The 27,671-nt window shown below is 37.7% G+C and overlaps 1 protein-coding gene across 50 annotated transcripts in view; it reads right to left on the bottom strand.

Moving 5' to 3' along the window:
• Positions 1-27,671, bottom strand: part of DTNB (dystrobrevin beta) — a 237,966-nt gene that overhangs the window by 120,099 nt on the left and 90,196 nt on the right. For all 50 annotated transcript variants that reach the window (XM_070235811.1, XM_070235815.1, XM_070235820.1 and 47 more), the window contains one exon: positions 5,533-5,657. In XM_070235811.1, coding sequence (XP_070091912.1) covers positions 5,533-5,657 — 125 coding nt within the window. The remainder of the gene's footprint in view (positions 1-5,532; positions 5,658-27,671) is intronic.

The raw sequence follows: 27,671 nt of genomic DNA, 5'->3' as shown, positions 1-27,671 counted from the left end.
AAATGGACAGATTAACTGAAAGTCTACACTCGACTACTGGATTCCCTAATACACTTCTTCTGGTCAGGCTATACATAACCTTTGACCCAACAACTGTACCCTAGGTACAAAGAAATTCTTACCCAGTTTCACTGAGAAACATCTGAGGTATTTACTGTGGCATTATATGTGCAGGCAGAGATCTGAAGGCAGTGTCTGTCCGTCAAGGGGAGAACGGACAGGTAAAATGGTGTTCGTAATACCACTTACATAAATTTTTCAAAAGGACATACAAAACAATACCTAGTTTTCAAGAACGTATACTAATAAAAAGATATACATGGGGCCGGCGCGGTGGCACAGCGGTTAAGTGCACACATTCCGCTTTGGCGGCCTGGGGTTCGCCGGTTCGGATCCCGGGTGCGGACATGGCACCACTTGGCAAGCCATGTTGTGGTAGGCGTCCCACATATAAAGTAGAGGAAGATGGGCATGGATGTGAGCTCAGGGCCAGTCTTCCTCATTGAAAAGAGGAGGATTGGCAGCAGTTAGCTCAGGGCTAATCTTCCTCAAAAAAAAAAAAAAAGATATACAATAAGCACATAGAATAGTTACCTATGGGTGGAGAGGGTGACTAGAGTGGGATATGCAAACAGAGGTAAATTTTTAAAATATGATAAATAGCACAAAATAAGATGGTAGAAAAAAGTTCAAATATCACAGTAATACTAATTTTTAAAACTATAATAACATAAATCAATTTAAATTATAATAAATGACTGATTACAATAATGATAATATTATAATAATACATTTAAATAGATCAAACTCCCCAGTTAAGACAGGTTGTCAGGTCAGATTTTAAAAATCCAGCTTACAGTTTACAAGAAACATACTGAAAACCTAAGGACACAGAGAGGTTGAAAGTAAAAGGATGGAGAAAGTTAAACTAGGCACATACCAGCAAAAGATATTAAAATGTTACTAGCAGACAAAATAGACTTAAGGACAAACAGAATTATTAGGAATAGAGAGAGTCACTACCTGAGAATAAATTTTCAATTTCCTAGTGAAATGTATCATTTTGAACAAGTCAGTAAAGCTACAGAAGATGTGAGTAACGTGATTAACTTGACCTAATGGACACACGGTCATTCACTGTAAACTCTGCACCCAAAAAGCATAGAATAAACGTTGTTTTGACGCTTACCTGGAACATAATAAAAACTTGGTCATATGCTAGATAATAAGTGTCTCTCAACAAATTTGAAAGAATTGATAAATGCAGACAATTTTTCAGGCCAAAATGAAATTAAACTAGAAATTAATAACAAAAAGGCAACTAGAAAACCCCCATGTTTGGAAATTAAGAAAGTATACTCCTCAAAGAAGAAATCATAACAGAACTTAGAAAATAAACAATAAAAGACAATTTTAAAAATTACATAATAAAATTGGATACTACTCAGTTAGTGCTTAGAGAAATTAATAGCCTTGAATGCTTAATAGGGGGAAAAAAGCTGAAATGAGTAAGCTAACTATATTTTTAAAGAAGTAAGAAAAAGAGTAGCACAATAAACCCAAAGAAACTATAGCAAAAGAAATAATACAGATTAGACAAACCTATAGCAAGACTTTTCAAGGAAAAAAAAGAGAGAAAAACCATAAATACATGAGAGTAGGAATAAAAATGGGACATTAACACACTTCCTGTAGATAAAATATTATGAATTTTGTACCAATAACTTTGGAAATTTTGATGAAATTGACAAATTCTTACAAATATAAAATGTTCCAAGGTGATTCAAAAAGAAATAAAAAGTGAAAATAGTCTTATAATTACTTTTAAAAATGGAATTAACGGTTAAAAATCTTCCCCCAAAGAATTTGGCTTTGGGCACGGATAGCTTCATTGGTGAGTTTTACCAAAAATTTAAGGAGCAAATAATTCCAATCTCAAACAAGTGCTTCCAAAATATATACAAAGAAAGAATGCTCCTCAACTCTTTGAAGACAGCAAACTGGGCAAACTTTGTCCTAAAAATAAAACAAGATAAAAAAAAAAAAAAAAGGGAAATTACAGGACAATTTAACTCACAAACATACACAAAATCTAAACAAAATATTAGCAAATGAAATCCAGCAGTGTATTAAAAGGAAGGTCAACTTATGTTTATTCCAGGAACGTAGGGTTGTTTAAAAAAAACAATTAATGTAATTCACTATATTAATAGAATAAAGAAACTCACACAATCATCTCAATTAATGCAGAAAAAAGTCTTTGATAACATTCGACATCCATTCATGACAAAACGAAAGCACTTTTAGCAAACTATGAATAAAAGGGAATCTCTTTTATCTAATAAACAGTTTCTACAAATCCTACATCAAATAACAAACTAAACGAACGCTGAAAGCATTCTCTTTGGGATTAGTAATAACACAAGAATGCCTACTAAACCACTTTTATTCAGTGTTGCACTGGAGGTTCTAGCCGGCACAAAAGGATCAAAAGAAAAAAAGTATGATTAAAACTTAAAAGTATAAGGAGTAGGAGGGAAGAAACAAAGCTATCATTATTTGCAGGTGATATAATTATTTATAGAAAATCCAAAAGAATCTGAGTACAAATTACTAGAATTAATGAGTAAGTTAAGCAAGATGATTAGATAGTGGATTAAAATACAAAAAACAATTTTCATTTCCATATACCAGCAACAAACTGTTAAGACACACAGGTCAAAAAAGATACAATTTGCATGACTGTATACATTTGCCAAAACTCACTGCATTGTACACTTAACGTGGGTGCATTTTATTGCATACAAATTATACCTCAAAAAAACTGTAGGAAAAAAGGCACCCTTTGCAACAGCAACAACAAATCTAAAGCACACAAGAATTAATCTAACAGATACAAGACCTTTCTGGGAAAAAATTATAAAGCTTTACTGAAAGGCACAAAAGAATATTTAAATAAATGGAAAGACATAACACATTTATGGAATGGAAGGCTTAATATTGTAAAGATGTTAATTCTCCCCAATTTAATCTTGAGATATAACGAATCTCTGATCAAAATTCCAAAAATATTTTATGAGGGACTCAATAAGCTGATTCTAAATTTATATGAACAAGCAAAGAACAGACAAGACATTACTAAAAAAGAAGATTACTTAATCCCTTATAGTAATTAAGACAGTGTGACAGTGGCATAGGGATGGACAACTGGACCCAAAGGAACAGAATAAAGAGCCCAGAAACCAGACGATGTATATTTGGAAACTTCATTTATGACAATGGTGGCATTGTAGGTCAGTGAGGAAATGATGGGTTATCCAATAAATGCCCTGAGACAAGCTATTATTCAAATGCAAAGAGAGAGAGGGAAAGAGAACTGGATATTCTATATTACACCATACACAAAAATCCATTCAGATGAATTAAAGACATACATGAAAGGGATATCTTCAAAACTAAAAAAAAAGAGAGAGAGAAAACCACTACAATGTTGGGGCAGGCAAGGATTTCTTTTTTTAATGAAAAGATGCAACATAAAAAACACTAACCAAAAAGGGAAAAGGTTATCAAATTTAACTGAAAAATGGATTACAAGCAACAGGTAAAATTCACTATGAAACATAGTAGGGGGAAAAAAGCATATTTTTTCCCAGCAGGAATAAGAAAGCAATGGGAAACTGAAGGACAAACAACAGTCAGAAAGTCAATCCGGTTATAAAGTCGGCAGGCATGATTTTGAGCAATCAGTGGTGTGTAAGAAAGAAGTTCCCATTGAACTCGGATGCGAGAATAACTGCACAGGGATCATGACACTGGAACTAGACAAAAGGATTTACAGAATCGCAGCACACTGTCTGACTTTGTAATGAATGCTATTAACTGCAAATGCTGTTCTTTGGTTTCCAACTTTTAGGTTTAACCCTTAATACATCTCTGAAGACTTAGTTACAGTCATAGACGAGAACAGAAATATTATCAGCTTTGACAATATAAAAGTAATGGCACAGATGACAGAAGTTAGGAGGCAAAAGGAGAAGAGAGAAGTAGAAGGCACTAATTTCTTCAGTTTACACAGTGCAAGTAGAAAGAAGTTACAAGAAATAAAGGTTTAAGAATATTATTTAAAATTACAAAGTTAACCAACTTTAAAAAATGGCGATATAATTATGAAAAACTGGAATGAGTTGATATAGAGTTATAAATGAGATTGGTTCCTTACACCACAGAAGAAATTCAATAATGCCCAGACCTGTAAGTCAAGAAATGGTGCTCTAAATCTACTATTTAGAGACCTGGAGGTAACCACTAGTAGATCTACAACCCAGAGAAAGCACGATGAAGTGTGGGGGGATGTGCTGCATTTCATTACAAGCTCTTCTGCATTACTGATTTTTTTTTTTTTTTTGAGAAAGATTAGCCCTGAGCTAACGTCTGCCAACAATCCTCCTCTTTTTGCTGAGGAAGACTGGCCCTGAGCTAACATCCGTGCCCATCTTCCTTCCACTTTACATGTGGGACGCCTGCCACGGCATGGCTTGCCAAGCGGCGCATATGTCTGCACCCGGGATCTGAACTGGTGAACCCCGGGCCACAGAAGCAGAACACGCAAACTTAACCGCTGTGCCACCGGGCTGGCCCCCTACTGAATTTTTAATCCATAGGTGTGTATTGTTTTAATAAATATGACAGTCTTAAAAATTATTGAATGAAAGAAAGAAAAGATCAAGAACCCTAAGAGCTTGTTTAGTCAAACTACCTACCATTAGGTAGGTAAAAGAAAATGGGTGTCTACTCCAACAGAAAAACTTCTAAACACCTGATAAAGACTAATGATCAGAAAACCTACCAATTTTATCCAGCAGAGTACACTTAACATCATCATTTAATTCAGAGTGAAGAAACCAGAACAGAGACTGAATCTCAACTTTCTCTGTTTCTCTTCCTCCTTACTTTTCCTCTTTCTGTATTTCTCCAACTTTTTTGTTCCCTCTACTTTCCAGCATGAATATTCAACTAAACATAGACATACACACACATATATATATTTATACATACATATATATAAACACTAGTTTTATTTACAGAATATAGTCTTATGCTTTCTAATTTTCTCTCAATACAAAAAGAGCAAATTAGGTTGATTTTTATTTCCATGTTGTCTAAAGTAATTTTTAAAATCTGTGGGCATTACTGCTGTAGAGAAGAAATGATCTCTACTGATTTAAGGAAGAACACAAATAACAAAAGGCAACCTTGCTAAACCCAGCACAATAATTACCACTCTTCAGTGTATTACTGTTTCTGCTGAAGGCTGCTGTGTTACTTAGACTTCGGGGCTCAGGAGCTAGGTTTCCACATAGACATTTATGGCGATTTAAAGAGATGAAAGCTTGAAGTCTAAGTTCCCCAAACATAAAGTAAAAACCAGAAGGTTAAAGGTTCATGTTAGGTGATATTTGGTTTTGATCCAAAAGAATTTAGCAAGGTCTCCATTTCAGAATAATCCACATCCACTTCCAGGTACATACTTACACTATATTTGCAAGGTCAAGTGGTTTCTCTGGTTGTTCAGGAAAAACAGGATGTGGAGGTTCTCTGGTGGGTACACACCCCAAAGATTTACTAATTGCATGGCTCAGCTTCTTCGCAGGGGATTTCTGTGTCAAAGTAGAAAATAAGGAAATAAAGAATTAAATCTTCAAAAGAACGAAAAAGAACTTCAAAAGAACTTGGTGACAAGAACTGCAGAAAACATCTTTTCAATACAAACTAAGTTTCATTATAATCAACATTATTGGGTCTTGCAGAAAGGGGCCTACAAATTGTTCCAAGCTCATCTGTGGTCCCTCATTTCTGTGCCTACTCCCTCAGTTCCACTATGCAGTCACACTATCAAGTTAACGTAAACTCTCCTTTTGAACATCTCTATGTGCTCTTTGCATGAACTCCCTCTTTTGATGTTCTGGATCATTTTTGGTAAGATGTTATAGCTAATTCCCCAATCAGAGCTAGAAATTTTTGCTGGGCTAAAATACTAAAAAGCTAAGATGATGCTGAGAGCTCACAGCCTTTGAATGTTAGCAAATCAGCTGACTCAGCCACATCCCAAACATGCCTATTAAGAGAATACTGACAAAATAAATGTGAGGCAGAACATTTGGTGTTCAGGGTCTGCTATGTACACATACAAATGAGTACACGCACAAACACAGGCAGTCAGAGTCAGACCTGTGACTGTAAATTATGATAATGCTCAAGGTACAAAATAAGCTGGGATGCTAATACATTTCTCTGGAAGGTAGAATAATACACACCAAATCCAAAGACTATCAAGTCTAGGATTTAATAGTCAATATGCGCCAAAGTAAACGGTATGCCACAATTAAGTTACGTAGAACATTCAAATCTAAAACCTATACGTAAAGGAGGCTCTTTATATACCGATTTTATTGTCCACCCAATTCTCTTTAAGTAACACTGTTGTCTGAGATTTTCTTGGCAGGATATTAATTGAAAAAAGTTTAAATATTTCAACCTACTGCCTCGGCAGTGTATTACCACATGTACCACTTTAAGTGGAAAATAGAACTTGTTGGCAGCAGTGTGCCTCATCAATACTACATGTCCACTTAAATTTTATACGCTGCTCTATATTTTTACAGAAAATAAGCAAAAATCTGTTTGCCCTTAAGACTATATAGGCAAAGTTAATTAATAGTTTATAATAAAAACTAAATAATACCAATTTCTTCACAGACTTCATATATTGATTCCAATCACCCACCACTATCCCCTTCAACACATTAAATCCTGGGAATAGTCTAAATGTAACCCAATTTCCTAAGAATTATATGAAGCTAAACAAAGCAGGAATTCTGAGCTTCCCCTTAACTGCTCTCCATTATCCCTTTGCCCAACAACTAGCTGTAATGTGGCTCTGATTCTTCCCCCTCCAATCCACATTCTACACTGTCCCCAGGCATCATGTCAGTCTTCTGCTTAAAATCTTTCAAAGGCTGAGAATCATTTATAGAATAAGATCTAAATAAACGCCGCCATGTTCCACACAAGCTCTTTCATGTCTGGCTCCCGCCTCCCTCTTCACCTCACTTCACATCAGCATAAATGACCAGCTGCTCAGTTAACCCAACACATATGCTCTCTTGGTTCTCTGCACCTTGGCACATGCCTTTCTGAGGTCCCTCTTTCCCAGTCTATTTCTCTGCAAATTTTCTGCTCATCTCTCAAGACTACTTGAAGGCTCCCTCCCTCTGTGAAGACTTTCCTCACTGCTCCATAAGTCAGTGCCCATCTCTCCAAGCTACCCATTTCTCGTGCACACGTTTCCACAGCTGCACTTTGCATGCTATGTTGCACTTTTTAATGTCTATCCCTGTTAGACTGGTGCTCTTGAGGGGCAGGATCTACAATTCACTCACCTATGTATTTCCAGAACCTGTCCTACAACAGAATATGTTATCTGGACAAATTATTTGCCTGAATGAATTTCCTGGATTGCTTTTTCCTGACCAAACTACACAAGCTTTATTTTCTGAGCATTCTGATACAAGTAAGAGACAATCAGAGAATACCTTAATTCACCTTTACAACTAACTCTACATCAGTAACCCATGTATTAAGTTCATGGTTTTTGCTATATCTGAGAACCACCTGGGCCATTAATTCATGCAGTCTATGTGAGATGGAGTATCATACAGACAACCTGGGTGCATCCTATGCAATAACAGCCATAAAATGACAGGTTTCATGTATATATTTAATAATAAGCAATAAAATAACTACATAGTTAAAATAAAAAATGTTTCCCTTTGTACCACCTAATATTCTCTAGCAGTATGCTTGTTGTGATTTTAAAAATACTGCTGTAAGTCAGGGTTTAAGATTGGACCCAATTTCTGGTCTCAAAAATATGGACAGAAAGGTAAAATCAATACATCAAAGTCAATTCCAAATAATTAGAGCACTTCAAGAGAGTTTTCATATGACAGGAAGGAAAAAAAACTGGAAATAAATATATAGAGATAAATTAGAATATTAACTAAGGGCTAAGACCAAACCAGAAAGGATATTACCCTGAAAATTTTAAAGATACGCATTCAATTAGGCTGTCTAAATATGTAAATAAATGATTTGTTTAAAAAGATCTCGAAGAGTGAATTATGATATGGACCTGAAGTGAATTTGAGGGTGGAGTTAGTTTAGGAGGCTAAGATTAACGAAAACTGTAAGCAAGAATTTGAAAACTGCTATAAGTGCCAAGACAGGGACATTATCTCTTTGGCTACTTGGCCCCTAGGACGATGCCCAGGACCTGGTGGTTAGTCACTAAATATTCACGGCAGTGAGGGAGGACAGCAACCAGTCCAGGCTTAGGCACCAGCATCTCCCAAGCTTCATTTAAGCTGCCATGACAGAGATGCTTCTTCAGGTCTCTGTGCCTTTCCCCTCCCTGAACTTTAAAACTGGTATATGGAGGGGCCGGCCCCGTGGCCGAGTGGTTAAGTTCAGGTGCTCTGCTTTGGTGGCCCAGGGTTTAGCTGGTTAGGATCCTGGATGCAGACATGGCATTGCTCATTAGGCCATGCTGAGCGGCATCCCACAAGCCACAACTAGAAGGACCCACAACTAAAATATACAACTACGTACCAGGGGGATTCAGGGAGAAAAAGCATACACACACAGACACAAAAAATTGGCAACAGTTGTTAGCTCAGGTGCCAATCTTTAAACAAACAAACAAACAAACAAACAAAAACCTGGTATATGGAGAGGCCTTAACCTAGAAAATTAAATCTCCAGACAGGTGATGATTTCCAATATTTGTGCATTTTCAATACTCTAATCCACTTTATCTAATTTCAAAACATTTCCTCCTATCTCTTAAAAATAATACTGGTTACAATTTTTTTAAAATATGTGAGAGCCTAAAACATGCATGTACAGTTTAAAAAGTTATAAAGCAAATATCCATCTACCCACTCTTCTGCCTGAGAAATAAAACGTTATCATCACTTTGAAGCTTTGCTGTGGGCCCTTTTTTAACACAGCCCACTCCCACCACATCTGCTCTTCTCCTGGTAATCAGTGTCCTGGATTTTATTATTTTAGCAATCATGTAGAAATAATCCATGATTTATTTAATACAGTCAACGTATTGCTTAACTACAGGGATGTGTTCTGAGAAATGCGTTGTCAGATTTTACCATTGTGTGAATATCCTAAGTGTGCTGACACAAACCTGGATGGTATAACCTACTAACACACCTAAGCTGTACGGTACTAATCTTATGGGACCACTGTGGGATATGCGGTCTATCATTGACCAAAATGTCATTATATGGTGCATGACTGCACATGTTTAAAACCTATGCACACTTACCAATATTTTCTTTTTCTGCAACTTGCTTCTTTCCCTCAAAATTATGTTACAATTCATACTTGGTGATGCATGTAGCTGTAATTCATTCACTTTTTTCACCGTTTAACTGCACCTCATTGCTTTATCACATCATAATTTATACATCCATTCCACTGCCGATGAACACTTGGGTTGTTTCCATTTTTCCCTCTCATTCACAATGCTGCTGTAAACTTCTTTGTCCATGTCTCCCGGTGGCCATGTGTAAGAATTTCTTAAGAGTGGAATTATTCGGTCATAAATTACACACATTCAATCTTACTAGGCACTGTCAACTTGTTTTTACAAAGTGGTTACACTAATTTCCACCCCCATCGGCTGTGTGGGAGACTTCCTGACCCTCCACATTCTGGCCAACCCTCGTTCTTGTCAGACATTTTAACATGTGCCAATCTGGTGGGTGACAAATGGTATTGTGGTTTTAAATTGCAATTTCCTGATTACTAAAAAGATTGAGCATCTTTTCCTGCATTTATGGGCCATTTGTGTTTCTTCGCCTGTGAAACGCCTGTTCCCGTCTTTGGTGTAGTATTTCACTGGGTTACCTTTCTTGTGCTGATTTGCAAGAGTTCTTTATACTTCTTGTATTTTAATCCTATGGAAGGTATGTCTTGCAAACATCTCCTACTTTAAGGCTTGTTTTTCACTCTGTTTTTGATGAACAGTCATCTTTAAATATAATGGCAGTCCCAATTTATTAATCTTTTCCTTTATATTTTGAGCTTTTTGTATCTTAAGAAATATTTCCCTCCCTGAGGTTACAAAGATATTCTCCCACATTGTCTTCTAAAGTTTTAACCTTTCACATTTAAGTTTGAATCTACTTAGAACTGATTTTTTTGATAGGTATGAGGAAAGAATCCAATTTTAGCCAATATGGATAACCAAGTGCCTCAGGATCACTTAATAAACAGGCCATTCTTTCCTAAGACAGACATTCTTTCTAGTCCTGCACCAGTATTGTAATGACTTAATTGCCAGAGCTGCTTCTTATCTTTTCAGGTAGTACCACAGCCCCACACTTACCTTCTTCTTTAGGAGAGTCTTCATTATTCTTGACCCTCAGAATCAGTTTATCACTTACCACAAAAAAATCCTGTGGAGATTTTAAAGGCATTGATCAAATCTATAGACAATGTTGGAGAGAACTGAAATCTTTACATACTGAACATTTCTTTCCATGAATGCGTTCATCTCCTCATGTATTTAGGCCTTTTAATGTCTTTCAATAAAGTTATAAATTCTTGTCATAAAGGATCTATGCATCTGTTATTTATTTGAAGTCATTTTGTAGATTTTGTATCCAGTAACCCTCTCTCTTTTTACTTTATTTTAAAAAATTGTGGTAAATTATACATAAAATTTACCATCTTAACCATTTTTAAATGCACCGTTGAGCAGTGGTAAGTACAGCCATGCACGTTATAATGACATTTCAGTCAACAACAGACTGCATATATGATGGTGGTCCTATAAAATCAGTACCATATAGCCTGAGTGTGCAGTAGGCTATACCATCTAGGTTTGTGCAAATACACTCTATAATGTTTGCACAACAATAAAACTGCCTAACGATGCATTTCTCAGAACGCATCTCCACTGTTAAACGACGAATGGCTGTATATTCACATTGTTGTACAACCAATCTCCAGAACTTCTTCATCTTGCAAATCTTCAACATTAAACAACTCCTTATTTACCCCTCCCCCAACCCCCTGGCAACCACCAGTCCACTTTTTGTTTCTATGAATTTGACTACTCTAGATCTCTCATATGCGGAGAACAATACAGTATTTGTCTTACTGTGATTGGCCTCTGTTACTTAGCATAATGTCCTTAATGTTCATCCACGTTGTAGCATATGTCAGAATTTCTTTCCTTTCCAAGGCTGAATAATATTCCATTGTATGTATATATCATATTTTGTTCATCCATTCATCCATCAATGGACACTCAGGATTGCTTCCAAGTTTTGGCTATTGTGATAATTCTGTTATGAACACATGTGTACAAATATCTCTTTGAGACTCTGATTTCTATTTTTTTGTACACATACCCAGAAGTGGAATTGCTGGATCATATGGTAATTCTATTTTTAACTTTTTGAGGAACCTCCCTACGGTTTTCCATAGTGGCTGCACCATTTTACATTCCACCAACAGTGCACACAGGTTCCGATTTCTTTACATCCTTGCCAACAATTGTTACTTTCTGTTTTTCTTTTTCTTTGAGGAAGATTAGTCCTGAGCTAACTGTTGCCAATCCTCCTCTTTTTGCTGAGGAAGACTGGCCCTGAGCTAACATCCATGCCCACCTTCCCCTATTTTATATGTGGGACGCCTACCACAGCATGGCTTTTTGCCAAGCGGTGCCATGTCTGCACCTGGGATCCAAACCCTCGAACCCCGGGCCGCCGAGAAGCAGAACGTGCAAACTTAACCGCTGTGACACCTGGCTGGCCCCTGTTTTTCTTTTTAATAGTAGCCATCCTAATGGGTGTGAGGTGATAGGATATCTCATTGTGGTTTTGATTTGCATTTCCCTAATGATTGGTGATGTTTGGTAAACTTTATGTTTGGTAAAGACTTTTTAAATTGTGATAAAATATACATAATATTAAATGTACCATTTTAACCTCTCTGGTAAAGATTTTTGCCCTGAAATCTATTTTCTGAGATTAATATAGTTTCACTAAGTTTCCTTCGGTTAGTTCTTTGCCTGGTATGTCTTTTTTCAATCCTTAACTTTCAACTTTTCTGTGTATATATTTACTTTCTTTGCTGTTTCTTGTAAACAGCATAGAGCCCAATTTTTAAAAATATCCATTTGACAATTGTTGCTTTTTATCTGGAAAACTTCATTAATTTACTGATTACTAATATACTGGGATTTATTTCTGTAGCGTGTTATGTCATTACTTATTATTTCATTTTTTTCCCTTTGATTTTGCCCTTTCTTATTTTTTAGGTTTTCTTTTTCTCATTTTATTTTTATTTTCCTTTTTTGGCAATTATACTCTTTGAGTAGACTCTTCTGGTGGTGGCTTTGTTTTACTGAATTGGAAGTAACATTTATTGCGAACTTAGCGTTAGGTACCTGATAGGTGCTTTGCACACGTACATAGGCTCATTTAACCCTCACAAAGCTCTTATGAATTAGATGTTAACAGTCTTAACTTTATAGGTGTGGAAACGAAAGTTCATACAACTAGGCCCATCTTACTCTTTTCATGATACAACACAGCCCCACACCAGGTAAAGTTACTCAGAGAAAGAACAAAGAGGGACTGGGAGAGACGGCCCAGGACACTGAGACATTCTTGCAACGAGTCAGAAGTAGACTGGGGACGCCAAGTGCCACGTTGGGGGTCATGAAAGAGAAGCTCGGCTGAGACAGAGGTGGACACAGGGGCAGACGCTAAGGTAGGGTGCTGCCACCGCTGCACTGTGTGTTCCTGTGCCAGGGCTGAGACTTCTTATCCTCACATAACCATAGACCGGGCACTAAGACATCCTGAAAATATTTCTGAGTTCAGACGACTGTGTTTTCAATCAGCCTCAAGCTAATTCCTTGCACAGCAGTCTTCAGCTCAGGACACATGCTACAGGCCCTGACACTTGGGAGCACAACAACCCAATGCAAAAAGCTCAGGACTGGTGCCTTGGAGGCCATTCCTGTCATGTTCACTTCAAATTACTGAGTATATCATCCTGAGCTCCAAGCCACCAGCTGAGGAGATCCAGGCAGAAATATAAGCCCACTAAATCCTCAAACAAGTCAGGAAACTCCTCTAAGTATTTTAACATGAACTCTTACCACAATCTTAATCAGCATCTGCACTCTTACCCTTAACTTAAAATCCTTTACTCTAATCATGCCTCAAATGTTCATGTCATAGGTGATTTAAGAACTTTAGCTATATCTTATTTTAAGCCCACCAAAATTAGTCATTATTATTATTTTACACATGGTGCTTATCTAAATTTACCCACATTTACCAATTCCACTGTGCACCATTTCTTCTTGTGTCCTGTTTTTCCCCTCTTGCTTCAATTATTTTTTCCCCTAAGTATATCCTTTATTAGTTGCTACAGCAACAGTCTATTGGTGGCAAACCTATTGGGATTTTTTCTGAAAAGGTATTTCTTCTTTGCTCTTGAACAGATCAGGCAGGTACAGAATGCTAGGTTGATCTTTTCATTCTATCCTTCAAATCCTTTAATCATCTTTCACATTTTCCATTTCCCTACGTCTGTGCTCACTATTCTATATCCTGGTTAATTTCTTCAGATCTATTTTCCATTTCCTAATTTTTGCGGTAGCTGTCTCTAATGTGCTGTTTAACTCCTCCATTGAGCTTCACCTTACTATTCTTTATTTCTGAAAGTTCAATTTTGTTCTTTTTCATATTGACTTGTTCCTTTTTAAAACGTCACTACTACTAAATTCACTTCTTTAACTTTTTAAATGCATCATTTTCTAAAGTTCTTGGCGTACTAACTTAAGTTTGTTGTGTTTCTGATTCTCTCTCATAGTAGATTGTTTTGTAATTGAGTTTGCAATTTTTGAAAAAGAGCTCACCATTAGCAGAGATTGTTTCCTGTATGGGAGTCCCATTGTTACTTCTCTGGGTCAGTGGAGTACTTCTAGCCCCTCTTTCTTAAGGAGGCAGCCCATCTAAAGTCCAAGCCTTTAAAAAAATATCAGTTCTACTCACCTTGAGTGGATCCAAGGTAGATTTCCTATGACATGGGAGCATTAAACCCTAACCACTGGCCAAATCCAGTATCCAGTCTGATAGACCCTGGGACACCACCGTTTTAGGTTTAATTTCTTTTTTTTTTTTTAAAGATTTTATTTTTCTTTTTTCTCCCCAAAGCACCCCAGTATGTAGCTGTATATTTTAGCTGTGGGTCCTTCTAGTTGTGGCATGTGGGATGCTGCCTCAACATGGCCTGATGAGCGGTGCCATGTCTGTGCCCAGGATCCAAACCAGCGAAACACTGGGCCCCCAAAGTGGAGCGCACAAACTTAACCACTTGGCCATTGGGCCAGCCCCTCCTCCCTTTATTATCAACTGTTTGTATCCTTCTCTGAAATAGCACATATGTGGTTTTTTGTTGTTTTATTAAATCTGAGAGTTTTTATCTTTTAAATAGATGAGTTTAATTTATTTACATTTAATTACTGATATCTATATTTAAATTTATTCCTAGCAACTTATTTTGTGTTTTCTACCATAATATTCTTTTTTTTACTTTCCTGTCTTCTATATGATTGGGCAATGTTGTTTTTGCTACATGTTTTATTCTTATAGTTTTAAGGTTTTACATTTTATAGTCATGTGCCACATAACATCATTTCGGTCAATGTTAGATTAGTACCATACAGCCTAGGTGTGTAATAGACTAGACTATCTAGGTTTATGTAAGTACACTCTATGATGTTTGCACAACAACGAAATCCCCAACGATGCATTTCTCAGGATGTATCGCCATCGTTAAGCCATGCATGACTGTATATCTAATTCTTCTAGTAGTTACCCTTAAATTTTTAATGCATACTTAAAATTATATTTTCTTACAAGTTAGAATTAATTATCACTAGGAGGTATATAGGTGCTGATTTGTGTTATTTCTTTTTAAGATGTATTTTCCTGACAGTTAGCAGGCTCTCTCTATCTAAGAGCTCATACTTTTTCAGTTCTGGAAAATTTTCAGGCATTATTTCTTCAAACATTATCTGTCAATTTTCTTCACTTGCCACTCCCATTAGATATATATTAGAACTTCCACATGGTCCTAAATGCCTCACCCTTTGTTTCATACTCTCTTATCTCTTGATGCTGAGTGTTAGGAGAAGTTCTCACCCCGATCTTTTAAATTCACTAATTCGTTATTTAGCTATATCCAGTTTGTCATGCAGCCCATCCAATGAATTTGTCCAACAACTATATTTTTCATTTTCATTACTGTTTATCATTTCATAACTTCTGCTTCTTGTATTAAGCATGAAATTCTATCCTTCCTTTAAGGAAATTAAATTTACCTATTTTCAAAGTTTCTTTCTGATTGTTCTACTTCCTAGGGTATAGTTTTGCTGTTCATATTTCACTGTGCTGGCTTCCTCTAGGTTTTCATGGTTCTTGGTCATGCAAATATCTCACACAGAACTATTCACTTGCCACCTTACCCAACAGTGGCCTCCTGGCTGGGGGGGCCTCATGCTGAATCTGTTCTGACAAAGTCAGCAGAGCAGCTTCAGGGTCCCTGCAGTAGTGACGGCCTCAAACAGGCAGTGTAAGCAGCTCTTTTTTGCAACTTCTCATTTAAGACCTACCTCCTTTGCTTAGAAACATCTTATGGCTTCACGTCTGGAACATTCCTTCTCTTCTTTTCAATCTTGAAAGGGAACTTACTAATCTAACTTAATGTTTTATCATTTCTATGGGTTTGGTGAAGAAGGGGAAGAGGTAGTATGTGTTTGGTCCACCATCTCGAAACTAGATCTATGGCTTCTTTAGATATCACCTCTCCGCCTTCTCTTTAGCCTCTTTCTGGAACTCTTATTAGATGGTACTCCTCAATCTAGCCTCCATGTCTTAATATGTTTTCTATTACTTTATCCTTTTGTGATGTGCTTAGGAACAATTTTCTGCTCTATTTTCCAGTTCACAATTTACTCTTCAGCTATAAACACTGTTAAGCAGTCCATCTAATAAACTTCTTATTTTGACAATGAAAACTTTAATTTCCAAGGTCAATACGTATTTTTGGTAGATAAAATAATAATCATATTTCTTCAAAGCTTTAACTATACATCTTGTAAAATCTAGTTCTACTTATTCTATTAATTCTATGTCTGAGATAAATTCTTCTGTTATCTCCTTTGTATGGTTGCGTGTGTGTACACGTGTGTCTCTCATTTTGGGAGATTTTTAACAAAATGCTCATCCTTGTGGTCAAGGCTTCCTGTTCAGATAGTCTACGCTGCCTGTGTGTACTGCCTACTTGGAGGGGAGCAATGGGACTTGTTCTCAGTGAGACTGGAGGAGGGACAGAGGTGCCACTTCATGGAAAAGCTTCATAGCTAAGTCTTCTAAGCATGGGAGCTCCCTCAAGCTCCCTTGAATTCATCAAGTACCTGGAACCCAGCCCTGCCTCTCCAACCCAAGCTCCTATACACACTATACCGTCCTGAGACACCTCTATCATCATGCTACAGCACCAGAGTCACTCTGTCACCTGTCTTGAGCCCTTCACAGCTCCCCATATCAACTACTCCCAAGTGGGAACACTCCAGATCTAGCTCTTATCTTTAGCAGCAATACTTTCCTACTCTTGTTTTGGACCAAGGTTTTCTTCTGCAAAATGATCTCATTTGCTTTTCATGGAAATTCTTCACAGTGTGTGGCCTACCATGGGTTTCCCTGCTTTTTTTCCCCCTTCTAGTGTACTTGCAGATTACTCTTAAAATTCTAATCTATCATTTCTAAGTATGTGGGCTAAGATGGAAAGGCTATAGCATGTCCTCAGGTCACCACCTTAAAACAGAATTCCCATTTCTTTTTTCTTAAGTTAATAAAAATGTATTTTTTTAATTATGTAATATCTCTTGTGATATATTATTTTTTATAAGGGCTTCAGAATAACTGCTTTAGAAAGTAAAAAGCTAGAATTGCTAAATTCCAGTTTAACAATTTGTAAAGCTGTAATTTTGATTGATTAATCTATGAAAGAAAGGCAATTCACGTAATTTCTGTTACTCTTTCAAGATTTAAGAGTATTAGCTGTCTGATAGTTATGACAATGTGGCTAGGTAGAATAAAATGTCATCAGTTCACATACGGCTTCTGAAACATACTTATAAATTACAAAAACCCGTTAGCCCACAAAAAGAAACCACTGCTATTCCAAGTGGTTCAACGATAGCCCAGGTGGAAGTGCACAAAGAACAGCAACGACTTGGACTGAGCAACAAATAACTTCAGCTTCCCTTTCAGGGGAAAAAAATCCAAACAGATTTGTTAGAATTCAACATCATATCAGCTTGGCCTGAGCAGGAGGCCTTCACTTTTGTGTGGGAGTTGGCACCCTTCACGGTACACACAACAGGGAAAATGCTGCCCTGAGTATTAGATTGCCCTATAGAACGTCAGTTTGATATCACTGACATAAATTCCTTTCTCTGTAGCTTGAACTGGCAGTTCATTTTCTCATCTTCTTCAAACAATTTGTTAAGAGTTTTGCTGCTCCCGAAGAGAATTAAAAGTAATGTGTTCCCTATAATGAAGACGTGAATAAACTGTAAAGCTGAAGCACTGCTGGTGGGAGTAGAAGGTAGGAAAGACCCCTTGGAGAGGGATTTAGTGCTATCTAGTAAAACTGAAGACAAACATCCCCCTTGACCCAGGGACCCCACTCCTAAAATCATACCCTGGAAAACTCTCCCTGTTGCACAAGGTGACCTGTACCAGAAAATCCACTAAAGCTTTGTTTGGAAAAGTAGAAAATTAGAAACAAGTTGAACATCGATCAACAGGAGAATAAATAAACTGTGGTATATTACTAGAACTGAATTCTCTATGGCGCCGAAAATAACCATTTCGACGTGGAGATCATTTCAAAAACAATGTAGGTGACAAAAGGAAGCTGCAGAAGGATATATGCACTAAGATGCTATTTTTATAAAGTTTGAAAATATGAGCAACAATGCTATATATTTTAATGTCACATAGCTATGTCTAATAAAAAATACAAAAATATGAACAGAAATATTAACATCAAATTCAAAATAGAGGTTATCTTTGAAGAGAGAGGAAAATGGGTGTATGTTCTGGACCTCTTTCCCTATCTGTACATACAGATCTATTTAACTTATTTTGACTGCTACACAGAATTCCACAGTTACAGTCATGTATAAACCATAATAAATTTAACCATTTTGCCACTGTTGGAGATTTTGGCCATCTGTTTTTCTTGGGGGGGGGGGGGCTATCACAAATAATGCTGATATGATATCCTTATACAAAAATTCCAATATACTTGGTACAATGTTTTTATGGGAGAATTCCTATATGGAGAATTGTTGAGTCAAAGGTTATACACATTTAAAATTTTATTTTTCAAATGTATCAATTCACACTACTACCAAGAATCTTCTAGAGTCCTCTTCCACACTCTTGCCAAACAAACTGAATATTATCAATCTCTTACATTTTTTGTAAGTTGAGTGGGCATAACATGAACATTTCCATAATCAAAAATAGTTTAAAAACTGGAACAAGAGGGAAATGCCAACTTGTATAAAGTTCTTTAATAAACACTGGGGTATAAAGGCTAATGACATACTAAGGACTTATGATCTAACGGAACAGACAGACAAATGGACAAATCATTGCAATAGTGTGATTAGTGCTTTGAAAGAGGTGGTCAGTGTGCCATAGGAGAGCATGAAGAGACATGAAAATCAGCTTGGGGGATCAGGAAAAGAGGCAACAGCTGAGCTGAATCTTAGAGGCTAGACTGGAGTCGGCAAAGGAAAGTTAGGAGGATGGGAAGGAGAGGAGATAAAGGCAGCTAGAACAACAGATTCAAAGACATAAAAGCAAGAAAATATGGTGGAGTAAGCAACTGCAAATAGTTCAGTACTGTCATAGTGCTGCCTGTGAGTGAAAGACACAAATAAAAGTCCCAGACCAGAGGCATAACTGGAAAAGCTCTGAAAACATTACCCCACAAGATAAGACTTCAGTGGGTTATAAATCATCTCTGATTTGAAGTTGTTTCTAGCATACATTGAGCAGACAGTTCTCCGACTCGAACAGAGTAACAGATCGTATGTACGGCAGGAAAGAATGAGGAAGGCTAAGTGTGACCAAACTTACCCTTTTAGCAAACAAAGGGTCTTCAGCTAAAACAAATATGAGCAGAGCACACGAGTGCTATGGGGGTAGATTCACAGGCAGCCAGAGAGTCCCAGGAAAGGGAGTGAAGGTTAGAGTGAGCATGAGGGTCAGAAAACCAAGAAGACCCGCCATGTGCCTCCTTATACAGCAGCACTCTACGGGGCCTGGAACATAGCAGGCACTACAAATGTTTATTGAACAAATACCAGGGCAGAGAGCTCTTTGCCTGGCTTAGATTGCGCACCATATGACTACACCTGGGTACACAATATCTCCAAAGCAAGTCACAAATACTGCCACAGGTCAAGGCAGAACAGAGCCAACAGTCAATTCACACTATACATGATATAGATACGCCACAGTCAGGACCAAAGATTACCATCGCTGTTACTTAGCACTGCTCTGAAACAGTGTTTCCCAAACTTGTCTGAAGATTTAAAAATCCCTGGGGTACTGGTTTAAAAAATAAAACAAAAAAAAAACAGATTCCTCTGCTTCAACCCAGACCTACTAAGTTAAAATTCACAGGGGTAGTAGACCGGTACTTCGTATATTTAACATGCTGTCCAGCAGATTCTTTTCAGGCAATTTTGAGAAGCACTGTTCTAGAAGTTCTTGACAACACAAAGAGGTTAAAAAAAAAAAGATTGTAACTATTGGAAAATGAGAAGTTACTGTTTCCTACAGGCATACAGGGATCTAAAGTCCAAGAGAACTGGCTGAAAAATTATTAGACCCATGTATTGACAGAAAAGCCAGGGAGACTTCAAGATGGAAGTGTCCATAAGACCCCTGAAGTGTCAACAGGAGTCCTAAGGTGGACAAGACGCCTGGGCTTGAATTAAGAACTGCAGAAATCTGGCAGTTTCTGGAGGGTCACCTAAAACCTGGAACTATGTGAAAACATTCAGAGGAAGGGCACTGTAAGAGAAGAAAAGAGGGCTCAGAAGAGACTGCCAAGGAACACATATCTGATTTGTCGTGGGTAATCAAAAGGTTTAATGAATAAATAACACATGAAAGTTTCATAAGTGGATACTCTGTAGTGACTAAATGGAGATAAAGTGGAATGAATATACCATAGACATGTATTAACTTTATTTAGAGAAACAGTTCTACCCTAAATCTGTATCTATAGATCTCAGAAAGTACCACATATCTAGGCAACAGTCACTGATGTATTCAAGTTAATGCAGAAAGAGAGAAGCAATTCACACTGTAGGGTCACACAGACCCCTCTAATCCTCTCCACACACGGATGTAGGATATACATTCTCCAGTTCAGCTCTGGTGGCCACCTGAATCAAAGATATTCAAAGAATCGAAAAAGATCAAAGCTGGAGAAATGCTGTGGGTAAGTGATAACTGCGAGAGAAATTCCTCATTTGAAGAACTGCTCGTTTGGGGTTAAGTCATACATTTCTCTGCAACGAAACCCTTCCTGTCATCTCTTTGCTCTAAGAATAATCAGGCTAGCTGAAAAAAATGCCTCATTGTTTCATAAAATATCCATCAATACTTTCTTTGATAAGCACCCATCTTTTTAAACAGCTGGGTCCATTTCAAATGTTCTGCTTTCAAACTCAGCACTTTTGCAGCTGTAAACGGATTTAAGAAGAAATAGTGCATCCAAATACCGCAGTAGAATGGGGCAATGTTCAGATGTTAAAAAGAGCAATATTTAAAACATCCCAATCAACCACTGAAAATGCTGATAAATGCTGTCAGGATACCTCTAGCCTATTCCTTCTGGCTCTCAGATGGCCCCAGAAAGTCCAACCTTGCACAGGCAGGGGCTTGGCCAACAAGGTAGTCAGTTCAGCTGCCAGTCAGGAGAACTTGAGGCCACTTCTCCCCAGCCCTTCACCCCACCATTAACAGGAGTAAAGACAGGAACCCAGAGCTCCACATGCTCCTGGCAAGACTCTCTCCCAACTAACACTCACAGCAGCAGCTCCATGATCTGCCCTGGAAGCTACCTGGGCTAATTCCAGCACAACCTGTATCATAGGTTATGCTTGTTTCATAAGAAAGCCAAGACTCCCACTGGGATTCTCATTCTCCTAAGACTCCAAATATCCCCTCACATGACCCCATCTCCCATTAATCCTCAACTCTCAAATCCTTCTACTTGTCTTCATAGTCTGCCCTCAGCAATAGCTCTTCTCTGGCTGAGGATCCTCTTCTCTGAAAGAGGTGAAAGTGTTACTTTCATCTCTTGCTCCTGAAGAGACCTGGCTTTCCCTGAAGGCTTGGCTTCCCCTGCAGCCATCAAGTGGCAGCTGCTTTCTCTCTCACGCCCCTCAACCTGCTGGATCTCCGGGGGGCAAACATCTTCCTAGAACCTCACTGCCACTCAGATCATTTTCCCTTTTCCTTAAAACCCCAGTTTTGAATGTCATCAGACCAAAACTCTAAATATCACTCTATAGTGGAGTCCAACGTTACCACTGTCATAACTCTTGTTGATTTCAACATCCACATAGTTGACCTTTCCCATACACTAGTTGTAGTGGGTGCCGACATTTCGTAGGCGTTTGGTGATTGTGACACCACAGACCCGAGCACACATGGTTTGGACCCACATATCATGCAGGAGAAGGCAAGAGTAAACCACTGCTGTATTTCCCTTTTTTTCCGTCTTTTTCTCTTTCTTTTAAAGTTTTTTGTTTTTTGTTTTTTTTTACTTTGAAAACCCTATGACAAGACAGTCCAAAATGAAATATGAGATAGCGCTGGAAGATGAGACCCCCAGGTTGGAAGACATTCAAACAGTTACTGGGGAAGAGCAAAGAACAAGTACAAATAGGACCATTGCTATTTTGAGTGCTCCTGTGAGGGTGTTTTTGGATGAGATTAACAGAGAAATCATTAGACCAAGCAAAGCAGATTTCCCTCCATACAGTAGGTGGGCCTCATCCAATCAGTTGAAGACCTGAATAGAACAAAAAGGCTAACCCTCCACTGAGTAAGAGCGAATTCCTCCTGCCTGACTGCCTTTGAACTAGCACCTTGGCTTTTTCCTGCCTTTGGACTTAAACTAAAACATTTGCTCTTCCTGGGTCTCAAGCCTGCCAGCCTTCAGGCTCAGACCAGAACTACATTGTCAGTTCTCCTGGTTCTCAGGTCTTCAGATTCAAACTGAGACTAGACTATCAGCTCTCCTGGGTCTGCAGCTTGCTGACTCATCCTACAGATCTTGAGACTTGTCAGCCTCCATAATAGCGACAGCCAATTCCTTATAATGAATCTCTTTACACACAAACATATATATTTACATATATGCTTATAAATATAAATACTAAACATGTTTATCAATCAATCAATCAATCAATCTCCATCCTACTGGTTCTTTCTCTCTGGAGAACCCTAATACAAGTGGATTCTTTTCTAGAGCCTGCAGAGAGGGTATGGCCCTGCTGACATCCTGATTTCAAACTTGCGGTGTCCAGAACTGGGAGAGAATAAATTTATTTTAAGCCACCACATTTGTGGTAATTTCTTATGGCAGCCCTAGGAAACTTACACACTGGTCTTCCCTGAACTCTCCTTCAACAACCTTTCCCCCATTCTACATGGGCCACCAGTTTCACAGTCACATATTAGAACATTTTATTGCCATCTAAAATCTCAATTTCAAGCAACCGACACTCATACCAACTTCTGTCTTTCCCGCTCGCTCCTTCCAGGGCCCTGCCTCCAACAGTACTTGAACACCAATGGGACCTCCACTCCATGGAACCCACCACCTTCACACAGTCCCTTACCTCCCTCATGGCCTCATTGCTCTCTTTAACCAACCTACACTCCATGGTCCAGCATTCCATTCATTTCTTTGCATACTCTCCAACCCCGCTTGCCAACTCTCTTCCTTCTCTTCTGTCAAAATCCCAAATCTATCCACTCTGCTCCTCTACCTGCACACTCAGGGTAGGGAGTAAAATACACAACTATGCTGACTGGTCTGACTTTGAATTCACAATCATCAACCTCAGGTTATTAATTCCAATCTCAGTCTAAATGTCACTTCTCCAAAAAGGCTTTCCCTGACCAGTTTTTTAAAAATAACAGTTTTATTGAGATATAATCCACATACCATAAAATTCGCCCTTTTAAAGATTTTATTTTTCCTTTTTCTCCCAAAAGCCCCCCCGGTACATAGTTGTATATTTTTAGTCATGGGTCTTTCTAGTTGTGGCATGTGGGATGCTGCCTCAGCATGGCTCGATGAGCGGTGCCATGTCCGTGCCCAGGATCCGAAATGGTGAAACCCTGGGCCACTGAAGTGGAGTGCAAACTTAACTACTCGGCCATGGGGCCGGCCCCTCACCCTTTTAAAGTTACAATTCAGTGATTTTCAGTATAGTCAAAGAGTTGTACAACAACTATAACTAATATCTCATTTCAGAACATTTTCTTTACCCCACAAAGAAGTCCAATACTCACTAGCAGTCACTGCCCATTCCCCCCTCTCCTCAGCCCCTAACAACAACTAATCTACTTTCTGTTTCTGTGTATCTGCATCTTCTGGACACTTCATATAAATGTAATTACACAATATCTGATATTTCATATCTGGCTTCTTTCACTTAGCATATTTTCAAAGTTCATCCCTGTTTTAACATGTATGTATGAGTACTTCGCTTCTTTTTATTGCTTAGTAATATTCCATTATATTGAGATACATTTTATCTGTTCATCAGTTGATAGACATATGGGTTATTTCTATTTTTTAGCTATTTTGAATAATGTTGCTATGAACACTCAGATACAAGTTTTTGTGTGGACATGTATTTTCAATTCTCAAAGGAGAATTCTCAATTCTTACCTAGGAATGATATTGCTGGATCACATGGTAACTCTGCTTAACATTTGGAGAAACTGCTAAACTATTTTTTCAAAGCGGCTGCACCATTTTCCATTCCTGCCAGGAGTGTACTAGGGTTCCTATTTCTTCATACTCTCATCAACAGCTGCTATTGTCAGCCTTTTTTAATTTAGCAAATGTAGCGGGTGTGAAGTACCATCTACTGTGGTTCTGATTAGACATTTCCCTAATGACTAACTACGTTGAGCATTTTTTCACATGCTTATTGGCCATTTGTATATCCCCTTTGGCGAAACGTTTATTCAGATCCTCTGCTCATTTTCCTCCCAAAGTTAATTTCTTTTTTTCTTATTGTGATAAAAAACAATGACATTTACCATCGTAACCATTTTTAAGCGTACAATTCAGTAGCGTTAAGTATATTCACACTGTTGTGAAAGAGACCTCTCCAACTTCATTGCAAACCTGAAACTCTATACTGATTAAACAATAACTCTTTTTTTCTCCTCACCCCAGCTCCTGGTAACCACCATTCTACTTCCCCTTTGCCCCTGTTTAAATTGGGTTATTTGGTGTTTTTCTTGTTGTCACTGAGTTATAAGAGGTCTTCATAATTCTGGATACAAGTCCCTTATCAAATACATGATTTGCAAGATTATCCCCTTTTCAGTGAGTTTTCTTTTCACTTTCTTGATGGTATCCTTTGAAGCACCAAAGTTTTAATTTTGATGAAGTCCAGTTTATCTATTTTTCTTCTGTTGCTTGTGCTTTTGGTAACCTATCTCAGAAGGTGTTGTATACCCCAAGGTCATGAAGATTTATCCCTGTTTTGTTCTGAGTTTCCTAACTTTAGCTCTTACATTTAGGTCTATGACCATTTTGAGTTAATTTTTTCTATGGTATAAGGTAAGGGTCTGATTTCACCCTTACGCATGTGCATATTCAGTTGTTCCAGCCCCATATTTTGAAAAGACTATTCTTTCCCTACTGGTCTTATCACCCGTATTGAAAATCCATCAAAAATAAATGTAAGGGTTTATTTTTGGTCTCTCAATTCTACCCCATTAATCCATATGTCTATCTTCATGTAGCTACTACGCTGTCTTGATTACTGTTGCTGTGAGGTAAGTTTTGAAATCGGGAAGTATGAGTCCTCCAAACATGGTCTTTTTCAAGACTGTTTTGGCTATTTTGGGTCCCTTGTATTTCCATACAGATTTTAGGATCAGCTTATAGGGTTATACAAAAAAAGCAGCTGAGATTTTCAAAGGAATTGCAATGAATCTGTAGATAAAATTGGGGAGTATTGCCATCTTAACGATATTACATCTTCCAATCCACAAATGTGTATTTCTACTTACTTAGGTCTTCTTTAATTTCTCTCAATGATGTTTTGTAGTTTTCAGTGTACAAGTGTTATACCTCTTTGGTTAAATTTATTCCTGTTTTGTTCTTTTGGATGCTACTGTAAATGAAATTGTTTTCTTACTTATATTTTCGTATTGTCCATTGCGAGTGTATAAAAATACAACTAATTTTTGTATATTGATCTTCTATCCTGCAACCTAGCTGAAGTTATTACCTCTAATAGTTTTTGTGTGTGTGTATTCTTTAGGGTTTTCTATATTCAAGAGCATGTGGTCTTCGAATAGAGAGTTATACTTTTTCATTTCCACATGGACACATTTTATTTCTTTTTCTTGCCTTGCCCTGGCTAGGACCTCTAGTACAATGTTAAATAAAAGTGGTGAAAGAAGAGATCTTTGTCTTGTTCCTGATCTTACAGAGAAAGCTTTTAATCTTTCATCATTAAGTATAATGATAGCTATAGATTTTTCATAGATGTTGAAGAAGTTTATCAAATTGAGGAAGTTCTCTTCTATTCCTAGTTTGTTGCATGACTTTTATGATGAAAAGATGTTGGATTTTGTCCAATTCCTTTTTCACATTTATTGAGATGGTCATTTTTTTTGTCCCTTATTCTAATAATATGTATTATATTGATTGGTTTTTGCACGTTGAACCAACCTTGCATTCCTGGGAAAATATACACTTGGTCATATACTCGATGTGTAATCCTTTTCATGTGTTGTTGAATTTGGTTTCCTAATATTTTATTGAGAATTTTTGAGTCTATATTCCTAAGGGATATTGGTCTGTAGTGTTCTTTTCTTTTGATATCCTTGTTTTGTTTTGTTTTGGTATCAGGGTAACACTGGCCTAACAGAATGAGTTGGGAAGTGTTCCATCCTCTTCTATTTTGGCAAATGTGTGAAGATTAGTATTAATTCTTTAAACGTTCAGTAGAAATTTCAGTAGGTCTGGCCTTTTGTGGGAAGATTTTTTATTGCTAACTTAATCTCTTTACTTGTAGGTCTCCTCAGATGTTGTATTTCCTCTTGAGTCAGTTTCAGCAGTTTGTTAACCCCCATATCTTAAGCAGCTACGTAGTCATATTTTTATCATATCATGACATATTACTTTTCCATACAGAATTTATCATTTTATACCTTGTTTATATATTGTGGGACTTTTGTTTTAAACATGCTTTAATTCATCTGTTCCCTTTAGAATGTAAGCTCCATGAAGGCACAGACTTTGTCCTAGCCTGTTCTGGGCAACCCTAGCACCCAGAACAGCACCTGCTATGTAGAAAGTATCTAATAAGAATTTGTTGAATAAACACATAAACAAGTGAATGAATCTGGTGGCAGGAAGTTAAGGGAATTCTTGTTTTATGGCTTTTGTTTTCTCTATGTGGTAAAAAAAAAAAAAGAGGTAATCTGCCAAAAGAGAGGGGAGAGTGGGGGTAGACTGTTTTAAAAAAAAATGAAGATTTATTCCTACATGACTTTGACCATTGCAAAGAAGGAAAAGCAAGGTGATCAGAGCATGTAACAGGACTGCAATGCTCAGAGTCAATATGAAGTTGGTGATGGTGAATTTATGGTAATACTAATCTGCCCTATTACATGGAGTTCTCCAGAAGTACTTAGAGAAAGCAGATAGATTAGTTCATCCATGAATTTAGTTGACAGAGATATGGATAAAAAGGCTGCAGGACAATGGAGTTTACGGCACAGGAATGAAGGGCCGTATCTAAAATGGTAAAGAGAGAAGTAAAAAGAAGAGAGGACTGATGGATGTGGAGAGCAGACAGGTCAATGGATGAGACACTGGAAAGAGGTTAAAGGATGATCTTAGTGAGAGTAGTTGAACAAGTCAGCTGGAATGACAATGGGATATCAACAGAGAATGGGGTGTCTAAATCAGTGATTGTGAAGTAGAGCAGTCAGAGGTGGTGAGAAGGTCCAGGGTATAATCGAGGGAGCAGAAGTCTGAGGTTCAGAGGAGGAGGAGACCACCAGAGTCAAGGAAGCCAGGAAACTGTGTGGCAGGATCTTAAAAGGTTTGACTATATAAATACTGAAATCACCCATGAGGTGACCACACAACTGGTGCCAATCCATCCAGGAGTAAAGGCGTAGACCAGAAAG

The sequence above is a fragment of the Equus caballus genome, chromosome 15 (genome assembly GCF_041296265.1).
Source record: "Equus caballus isolate H_3958 breed thoroughbred chromosome 15, TB-T2T, whole genome shotgun sequence".
Classification (NCBI taxonomy): domain Eukaryota; kingdom Metazoa; phylum Chordata; class Mammalia; order Perissodactyla; family Equidae; genus Equus; species Equus caballus.
This window is presented reverse-complemented; position numbering and strand designations above follow the sequence as displayed.